The 11,128-nt window shown below is 40.7% G+C and overlaps 1 protein-coding gene across 1 annotated transcript in view; it reads right to left on the bottom strand.

The window, feature by feature from the left end:
- cahz (carbonic anhydrase) overlaps positions 1-8,587 on the bottom strand; it is a 14,265-nt gene extending 5,678 nt beyond the window's left edge. Inside the window, exons 1-6 of the mRNA XM_056420528.1 lie at positions 8,364-8,587; positions 7,372-7,569; positions 3,396-3,514; positions 457-549; positions 137-199; positions 1-14 (exon numbers count right to left, since the gene is read on the bottom strand). The exon at positions 1-14 is cut by the window's left edge and continues 142 nt beyond it. Coding sequence (XP_056276503.1) covers positions 1-14; positions 137-199; positions 457-549; positions 3,396-3,514; positions 7,372-7,569; positions 8,364-8,397 — 521 coding nt within the window. The 5' untranslated portion in view covers positions 8,398-8,587. The remainder of the gene's footprint in view (positions 15-136; positions 200-456; positions 550-3,395; positions 3,515-7,371; positions 7,570-8,363) is intronic.
- Between the last annotated feature and the right edge of the window lie 2,541 nt (positions 8,588-11,128).

The raw sequence follows: 11,128 nt of genomic DNA, 5'->3' as shown, positions 1-11,128 counted from the left end.
GTGGTCTGCTTCCCCTGCGCGTGTCAAGAAGCAGAGGATGGAGGAGGAAGTGAGAGAAGGAAGTCATTGCTACTCCCGGTAACCTTGACGATGGAGGATTGCTGGTCACCGACAGTATCGTAACCTTTGACCTTACCTTGGTCTTTATAGCATCCAAGGCATCCAGAACTTTCTGAAGCCTGGGGTTGGCAGCACCGATCTGGAACACAACACACACACACACACACACACACACACACACACACACACACACATGTGTAATTATAATACTTCAATACATTTAACTGTCATTATGTAATAGGCTTGTTTACATATTATTACAAGTGTTAGTACACCCTGTTTCTTGAATATTGATCCTGGTTCATCATCAGACTGTTCTCTTCACCATGGTTGCCGTGGTTACCACACTCAGCCTCAGACTGACGGGCTGTCAGCGATGACTCCCCGGGGACTCACCTTGAGAAAGACCCCGACCACCGCCAGTCCGTCGGGCTTGCTGGCCGCCTCTCCGAAGCTGGGGTACCTGGTGTTCCAGTGCACCAGGTGCAGCTGGCAAGAGGGAGAACAGTTTAGCGTTCAGCAGGCAGCACACCTCCCTGTGGCCGACTGGGCGTGAGGTGATGAAGAGGGAGAGGGAAGTCCAGCAGGTGAGGGTGCAGATGAGTTTATGGTCTCTAGTTTCAAGTCTTCTTCTATACAGCATGATGTTCATTTAGTAACTCATTCTCCATTCAACAGACCATAAAGCAGGGGATGCTTTAGGGGCGGGGCTATCATAATAATAACAATAATAACTAGAACTAGAACTAGATCACAAGATTGGGCATTGAATTATGAACATGTTGGCATTAGTTGTCTAATCAAATGGTCCCCGGATAATAACCAATCATCCCACCAAATTTCATGCGATTCAAAGAAGATTTTGACCTTTTCATAACCATGACCTTGACCTTTGACCTTATCGATCCCAAAATCTAATCAAATGGTCCCCGGATCATAACCAATCATCCCACCAAATGTCATGCGATTCGGTTTAATACTTTTTGACTTATGCGAATAACACGCACGCATACAAATACACGACGATCAAAACATTACCTTCTGCATTTTCAATGCGAAGGTAATAATAACTTTATTTATATAGCACCTTTAAAAACAATGTTTACGAAGTGCTCCACAGAGAGTCAAAGCAAAACAAGTGGAATAGCAAGAAACCAACATTACATTTAAAAGTATGTATTAAAATTTTAAAATGAAATGAAAAATATTTTTTTTAATTAAAAACCAAATAAATTAAAAACAGACAATCAAAATTAGGGGAACCAAAGTTCTGCAAAAAAAGACTAGATCACTTGAAAGATGTTCTATAAAAGTGGGTTTTAAGAAGTGATTTGAAAGAAGTCCCTGATTCTGAGCCTGATCCCCGTATAAGAGTGACTGACAGGTCGCTCCCAGAGCCGCCAGCCCACCTCAGTCCAAATATGGTCGTTTACATACTCTGGTTGCAAAAAGTAGTCCGCAAACCAGAGGCTGGTGTCACGCCGGCTGCGTCCACTTCCTGTGTGGGCCGTCTCGGTGTTTGAGGCCCGGGCGTCGGCGCGTTAGCTCAACCTGTCACACGGACTCGCTGTCGCCCTCCTGGCGTCTCTTTGGGGACGCAGCGATCATCTCGAGATGAGACGAGCGACTTGGTCTCGTGACTTCAGTGGCGTGGCCGACGTTGTGTCAAGGTGCGTTCACACCAAAAGAGAAGCGATTTTTCGCGTCGCCCAAAACGCGTGAGTTTACTCGCTCGACCGTTCGCCGTGTTCTCACCATGAGCGTCGAGACGCTCCGCGAGGGGCGGGGCTTATCTCCGTGTCTCGTCTCCGTAAAGACCGTTATCATCTCCTTCATCCACCAGAATAACTCACCACTAGTTCTGCTTTATACTTGTTGTGGACGTCCCACACACTGACGCCCTCGTGTTTGGGTTGATGACATCACCCGGAGGCTCACTCAGCTCGGTCACTTTCACCGATGAAGTTACTGTTACGCTTGAAAGACTTCCGCCTCCAGCTACGAGAGCGGAACTCAAGAGCCGATTGGCCTGCGTTGCGAGATGACGCCTCAAAGTTTAAATATTTCAAATGGGGGCAAAAATTGCGCCGCTGAAAACGCGTCGCCCACATCGCGTCGCCCAAACGCTCCAAACCCGTCACCCGAGAAAATATCGCATCTATCGCAGCCACGCGCGTCTGTACGTTGACTTCTCATGGGATTCGGTCGCACGAGAAAATAGTTTCGCTTTTGGTGTGAACGCAGCTTTAGGGTAGTGTTTACTGCAACGTACCGACGCCGCCGGAAACACGTCAACGGTGACTTTTCCTTTCACATGGGACACGGACAGAGGCCGTGTTCTACTGGCCGTCACTTCTATGAACAGCCAATCAGACACACCCACCTGCACCACCTCACGGTCACCACCTCCACCTGCACCAACACCCCAACTCACTGCCATCGGTCTGTCTATAGACTGGTCATGCATACAGGAAGTAAAGGAGCAGGAAGTAAAGGATTAAGAAGTAAAAGAGCAGGAAGGAAAGGATTAAGAAGTAAAGGAGCAGGAAGTAAAGGAGCAGAAACTAAAGGAGCAGGAAGTAAAGGAGCAGGAACTAAAGGAGTAGGAAGTAAAGGATTAAGAAGTAAAAGAGCAGGAAGTAAAGGAGCAGGAACTAAAGGGGCAGGAAGTAAATTATTAGGAAGTAAAGGAGCAGGAAGTAAAGGATTAAGAAGTAAAGGAGCAGGAAGTAAAGGATTAAGAAGTAAAGGAGCAGGAATTAAAGGATTAAGAAGTAAAGCAGCAGGAAGTAAAGGAGCAGGAACTAAAGGAGCAGGAAGTAAATTATTAGGAAGTAAAGGAGCAGGAATTAAAGGATTAAGAAGTAAAGGAGCAGGAAGTAAAGGAGCATGAAGTAAAGTAGTAGGAAGTAAAGTAGTAGGAAGTAAAGGAGCAGGAAGTACATTATTAGGAAGTAAAGGAGCAGGAAGTAAAGGATTAAGAAGTAAAGGAGCAGGAATTAAAGGATTAAGAAGTAAAGGAGCAGGAAGTAAAGGAGCAGGAACTAAAGGAGCAGGAAGTAAAGGAGTAGTGCTTTCCAGTCAAATACTTAAGTTACTTAAAATAAGTCATCGTTGACTTTTGGTTTCAAACTAAAGTTCTGAAAGTTTAAGTTCATTTGTTACATAACTTTAACATGGCTGACGTACATTCAGTGACATCTTCTGAAAGGTCCAAACATGTTATGAACAGATCCTGTTATATTGATGAGACATAAGCTTCTTGAATAAGATAAGTAGTGCCCCCCCCCACCCGACGTAGCCCTCTCGGGGTGGGGTTGTCGCGGCCTCCGTACCTCACAGGGGAACGTGACGCCGCTGACGGTGTGCTCGGAGCCTCTGTCGTCACTCGCTCCCCAGTGGAAATGAAACTGCTTCAAGCGGAACGTTCCAGAAACAGGACCGCCAGTCAGGGCTGGAGAGAGGAAAGCAATCATGAGAGAGCCACTCAGGCAAAGGACCCCACACGGCCACGCAGCCCGCTCCTTCAACCCTCCTGTTGCCTTGGGCTCAATTTGACCCCATTTAATGTTTGATGTCTCTAAAATAAATTAATGACATCATTTTTTTTGCTTCATATTTCATGACTTTTCCTAATTTATTGGGGACAACTGGGAAAACATAAAATGATATGTTCTCACTGTCCTGAACACAACTTGTACGCATCGGTGTTCTTTGGGGTCAATTTGACCCCAGGCTGTTTTTCACTGTGTAAAACATATCAGAAATATCAACTTTATTGTTTATTTAAAGGGCTATTTAGGTTGTCAACAAACAAACATAAAGTACCTGACACTTAAACGAGGGAAACAATATTAATTCTAATCATTTTCTGGAGGTTTTAACTGCTGTGGTCAAAAAGGGTAAAAGATGTTGGTGAATTTGAAGGTAACAGGAGGGTTGAACTACATTGTAATGCTATTTTAATCCAACTGTTTGGCGTTAGTTGTTGTGGTCCTGGTCATCTAAGCAATCCACAGAGTGTCACAGTGTATCTCATTCAGAGGTGAACATTAAAAATTGGTATATTTCATTTAAAGCATAAAACACTGATGAACTGATTTGTGAAACATCTCTTTTAAGACATCTTCTGTCGTGGGTTAAAGGCAGAATATCATTTCATCTATGGAGCAGCAACGTTTCCTGTGAACATTGAAATGGAGTACAAAAATAAATAATTGGAAATAACAGAAATAGATATGGATGTGCGCTGTCGGATGAATGTTGGACGGCGTCAGTGCAGCAGGGTGAGGTGGTGCCGATGTCCTGCTGACCTCCAGATACGCTCTTATCTGACACAGCAGGGTGGAGGCCCAACGCAGACAGACAGATAACGTTTACTGTACTCCCATCATACTGTCATACTGTACTACTGTACCACTGTAATACTGTCATACTGTCATACTGTAATGCCGTCATACTGTCATACTGTAATACTGTCATACTGTAATACTGTCATACTGTAATGCTGTCATACTGTCATACTGTAATACTGTCATGCTGTAATACTGTCATACTGTCATACTGTAATACTGTCATGCTGTCATACAGTAATACTGTCATACTGTAATGCTGTAATACAGTAATACTGTCATACTGTAATGCTGTCATACTGTCATACTGTAATACTGTCATGCTGTAATACTGTAATACTGTCATGCTGTCATACTGTAATACTGTCATGCTGTAATACTGTAATACTGTCATACTGTCATACTGTCATCCTGTAATACAGTAATATAGTAATACTGTCATACCGTCATACTATCATACTGTACTACTGTAATACTGTAATATAGCACTATTGTCATACTGTACTACCGTCATACTGTAATACCGTCATACAGTCATAATGTAATACTGTCATACTGTCATACTGTACTACTGTAATACTGTACTACATTCATACTGTAATACAGTAATACTGTACTACCTTCATACTGTCATAATGTCATACTGTAATACAGTAATACTGTCATACAGTCATAATGTAATACTGTCACACTGTACTACTGTAATACTGTACTACCTTCATACTGTCATACTGTAATACAGTAATACTGTCATACAGTCATAATGTAATACTGTCATACTGTACTACTGTAAAAATGTACTACCTTCATACTGTCATACTGTAATACAGTAATACTGTCATACTGTAATGCTGTCATACTGTAATACTGTCATACTGTACTACTGTCATACTGTAATACAGTAATATTGTCATACTGTAATGCTGTCATACTGTAATACTGTAATGCTGTCATACTGTACTACTGTAATACTGTCATACTGTAATGCTGTCATACTGTACTACCGTCATACTGTCATACTGTAATACTGTAACATTATAACACTGTACTATTACACTGTAACTTTATAACATTATAACATTGTAACACTGTAACATTATAACACTGTAACATTATAACATTGTAACACTGTAACACTGTAACATTATAACACTGTAACACTGTAATACTGTAACACTGTAACACTGTAATACTGTAACACTGTAACACTAACACTGTAACAATGTAACATTATAACACTGTAACACTGTAATACTGTAACAATGTAACATTATAACATTGTAACACTGTAATACTGTAACACTTTAATACTGTAACATTATAACATTATAACACTGCAACACTGTAACACTGTAACATTATAACACTGCAACACTGTAAAACTGTAACATCATAACACTGCAACACTGTAACACTGTAATACTGAAACACTGTAACACTGTAATATTGTAACACTGTAATACTGTAACAATGTAACATTATAACACTGTAATATTGTAACACTGTAATACTGTAACAATGTAACATTATAACACTAATATTGTAACACTGTAATACTGTAACACTGTAACAATGTAACATTATAACACTGTAATATTGTAACACTGTAACACTGTAACAATGTAACATTATAACACTGTAATATTGTAACACTGTAACAATGTAACATTATAACACTGTAATATTAGAACACTGTAATACTGTAACACTGTAATACTGTAACACTGTAACACTGTAACAATGTAACATTATAACACTGTAATATTATAACACTGCAACACTGTAACACTGTAACATTATAACACTGTAATACTGTAACACTGTAACACTGTAACAATGTAACATTATAACACTGTAATACTGTAACACTGTAACACTGTAGCAATGTAACAACGTAACATTATAACACTAATACTGAAACACTGTAACACTGTAGCAATGTAACAACGTAACATTATAACACTGTAATATTGTAACACTGTAATACTGTAACACTGTAATACTGTAACACTGTAACAATGTAACATTATAACACTGTAATATTGTAACACTGTAACAATTTAACATTATAACACTGTAATATTGTAACACTGTAACAATGTAACATTATAACACTGTAATATTATAACACTGTAATACTGTAACACTGTAATACTGTAACACTGTAACACTGTAACAATGTAACATTATAACACTGTAATATTATAACACTGTAATACTGTAACACTGTAATACTGTAACACTGTAACAATGTAACATTATAACACTGTAATATTGTAACACTGTAACACTGTAACACTTTAACACTGTAATACTGTAATACTGTAACACTAACATTATAACACTGCAACACTGTAACACTGTAACAATGTAACATTATAACACTGTAATACTGTAACAATGTAACATTATAACACTGTAATACTGTAACACTAACACTGTAACAATGTAACATTATAACACTGTAATATTATAACACTGTAATACTGTAACACTGTAATACTGTAACACTGTAACACTGTAACATTATAACACTGTAATATTGTAACACTGTAACACTTTAACACTGTAATACTGTAATACTGTAACACTAACATAACACTGCAACACTGTAACACTGTAACAATGTAACATTATAACACTGTAATACTGTAACAATGTAACATTATAACACTGTAATACTGTAACACTGTACTGTCACACCAACGGGTTGGGACAGTCAATGGTGTTTTTTCCAGTTTACTCACATAATATCGTTTAAGGCTTAGAAATAGTATTTGATTTAAATTCAAAGCACATGTGTTCTTAGTTCAGGGGGAATGATTTAAATGTTGTTCACGTCGTTTCAACACAAGATCTTCCTCATTTTAGCTCTTTGGTTCACTTTAAGAATAAATAATAATGAAATAGAGTAAATATATGTGGAACTGAGGTAAACACACGACCTGTGTGTGCTTACTGGAGCTGTCGGTGTCGTCCTCGTAGTCCACCTGGAAGGAGTGACCGTTGTTCAGGATGCCCTTCGCGTTGGAGGCGTCGTACCTGACCTTCAGGGGCTTCAAGGTCGGGTCAAATGTGGCCTCCTTAGGTACGATGTTGATGGGAGACTGTCTGGGCCCGTTGGCTATCGGGCAGTCTTCTCCCCATTTGTCAGGTCCTGTAAATACATATTACAATATTAAATATGAAATGAGTACACATTACAGCGTTGTTTATTCTTTATTTTCCCTTGCTTGGAAAGCAATACAATTCCACGTACATGCATAGGCTCATACATATCTGCTATCATCAATGTATTTTGTTTCTTTAAATAAAAAATGAAATAAAATAATTTTAAAAAAGCTCACACACACGCTCGCACATGCACACATGCATTTTTATTTATTTCTTTTTATTTCTTTTTTCTCTGACTTTATGATGTGTCTTTGTCGTCCGCACTGTTTCGTCATCCTCTAGGGGTTATGTCTATGTATTGTCTTTTGTCTTATAATACCTTTTTTTTTTTTATTCTTTTGAAGTTACGGCGTTGTCATATTCTTACATGTTCCATATGCACTTTGAAGTTGTATGTAGATTATTATTAATACAATAATGTAAACAAACTATATGAGTAAATAACGAACATACCGTACAGTCAATGTAACCATGCTTCTAATAAAGCAATTAAGAATATAATTAATGTAATGAATATGTCCAGACCCGCTCAATAGCACATTTTCTTTTTGCTTTGAAGTGAATATCTGTCTGCAGTCATGTTGATATCAGGTGATTATGAAAAGTTTCATAACGCGTTCTGTCTGTCGGACCGAGGGATGTGAGTTATTAATGTCGTCCCCTGGAACGGCCGCTTGCTGACCGCAGCGTGCACACCGTCTGCGCGCGCGCGACACTTCCAACCTGTTACATGTCAAAGCTGCCCGAACCGGTGCACGCGCATGCACGGGTCCTCACCGTTAGTCGGTCCGTATCCCCACGCGTGAGACATGGCGGCTGGAGACGGGAAGCACAGATGAAGGCCGGGTTCAGGTCGGACGGAGGAGGATGATGGTGATGATGAGGAGGAGGATGAGGAGGATGAGGATGATCTGGTGACAGACACTCGGCTTTATATACGCAGGCTCACACCGGGTGGGTTCGGCTGGTCGCGCCTCCAGCGGGCCGGTCAATCAGGAGCACGGGGCAGGCGGCCGCGATGGAGGCGTCCTCCTCCTCCTCCTCCTCCTCCTCCTCCTCCTCCTCCTCCTCCTCCTCTCCACCGCCGCCCACTCGCTTTATTTCGGAATATTCGGAGGCGGATTGTTGAAAAGATTTTATTTTCCCATCCTCGCATCCATCCTCGCATCCATCCTCACGTCCATCCTCACTTCCATCCTCCTGCAACGCGCCGTGGTCAGCTGTTCCAGGTCCAGCCGGTTCATGGTTCGGAGCGCGCGCCGCGCGAGGATTTCGGTGCAACATCCTGAGGTCGACATCGTGCTTTCTCCCTCTCGCCAGCCCGGCTTTCACCCCGCGGCTCTGTGGAGGCTGCACGCGGCTCGGGGTGTGCGCGTGCCCTGCGGCTCTGTGCGGGGTCGGGCGGAGAGGTTTTGGGGTCTGATGGAGAACACATGCTCCCCCCCCCCCCCCCCCCCCACACACACACACACACTCACGAAACATGTTGTTCATTATTATTCATTCACAACAACAACAAATATACAACTTCATAGATTAGAGGATAGATTAGATTAGATTTTAGTTGTATTCATCTGGGGGGAATTTATTTGAAGCACCGGCAAACAAAGTTACAATATATACAATAAAATAATATATACAATACAATAAAATTACGTATTACATTTAAGAAGCAATGTGTTTCCCCAGGAATCATCACTCAATCCACAGATCTTGTTAAGAGGAGTTTAGTAATGTATTTATTTCTCCTTATGTTGAATACTTTTGCATTTGGACTTCTTTTTATTTAACATTCTTCTGATTTTGTACTTTTACTATTAAAGTCTTGCTACTTTAATTTTATTTGTTTGTTTGTTGCTTGTTGGTGTTTATTGTCGGTTGTGCTCTGTGAACGGTGTCTATTGTTGTCTTTATGAATTTTTGGTGGCAAATGAGTTTTCCCACTAGAGCTTAAAGTAACATTATGTAACAATTGTACCTTAAAATAACAGCTTGAAATTTTTTTACTTTTAATATGGCGATTTGCGCCTCCGCTATCGCCATCGGGGGTCTGTGGGGAAATAACTCCGCTATGTAAGATTCTGGAGCCGCCCGCTCCGGGGCGGATGTACTTCGACCTGCTTTCTGGCAGTGATTACGCAATGTCATATAGTGCCACTCCACGCTCGCAGCTACAATATAAGGGAAGCTTTTTTATGTAGCTTTTTGGTGTTGTCAACAATATTGTATTCGATCACACATACTCCACATTCAAACATTTAGAAAACAACGTATATAGGCTGAAAACGCGATCGGTATTTCATCTAAACTAAATGTTGTCATTCTTTTGGTTATGTTGTAACAATTCGCCCTTAGCAACTCAATCAAGGGGAAAAGGTACAATACGCAAAAAAAAAGGGACTGGGCGGATCTGCGAATTCTGGTGTTAACTCTCTCTGCTCAAATGGTCGTAAAAGAAAAACACACAGTCGATATGCGGAAACCCAAATGTTATTATATTAAATCAAATTCAATGCATCTGCAAGCCCCCAAAACGAACACATCCACTACAAACAATCAAACCCACTCAAAACGAAGTATAATCCCCAGATCCCGACAGTCCCAAAGTCTTTGCAGTCCCCCAAAACAAAAGTAAATGACTGTACCCGCACACACCCCTCCCCCCAAAAGCCGGCAAACAGCTGACCGACCAGGCGGAAACGTGGCGAGGCGCCGTGTTCAATCCCCGCGCTACTTCACCCTAGTCCGGTAGGTGCTGGGCCAGTTCACAGTGTTCCTGCGCAGTCTTCTATTAGTGATCCCGCCCGTTGGTATAAATCCAAAATAGAAACAGTCGCCGGATTGCTTCTACCGGGCTGCATCTATCGTAACTGGGTATTTACGACACTGAAGTAAACGTTAAATACCTCAAAAACTGAAGGGGGCGCTAAAAGGGAAAAAATACATAATGGGGCTTTAGTAAAGTGTTCCAATGTAAAGGATCTGAATATCACACGGCTGGACGACACTCGGCACTGTAAAGCATTGCTGTGAATTCACAGTGGATTAACTTCAGTATCTTACAGTCTTTCATAATAACTGTAACATACAATGCAATATTAATTAATGCATGAACAGTTACCGTAGAGGCAGATACATCATCCATCAGCATAATCCAGTATTTTCTGTGAAGTCACGACAGTATAATTTGTTTTACATAGTTAGCTGTAAACAAGTAATACACAACAATATTGTATTATAAGTGATTTATTGTGTTATTTTTAGATGTGTTAAATTTAATGAAATTAGCTTATTGTAACCGTAACATGCTTTATAACCCCAGTTATTCTACGATCACATACTGTAATCCAAAATACAGTAAGACACTGAAATGAAAAAACATGGGGGTTTATTGTAAAATAATAATGTTTACTTGCTGTGAGACATTCCACATGAAAAACCTACGTCCATGTGTAGCTAGACTCTTGACATGTCCATGTGTAGACACTTCACATGTCCATGTGTCGACTCTTCACATGTCCATGTGTTGCTCGACTCTTCAC

This window comes from Pseudoliparis swirei, chromosome 8, assembly GCF_029220125.1.
Source record: "Pseudoliparis swirei isolate HS2019 ecotype Mariana Trench chromosome 8, NWPU_hadal_v1, whole genome shotgun sequence".
In the NCBI taxonomy this organism is placed as follows: domain Eukaryota; kingdom Metazoa; phylum Chordata; class Actinopteri; order Perciformes; family Liparidae; genus Pseudoliparis; species Pseudoliparis swirei.
The sequence above is the reverse complement of the archived record's forward strand: the minus strand, read 5'-3'. Positions and strand labels throughout refer to the sequence as shown.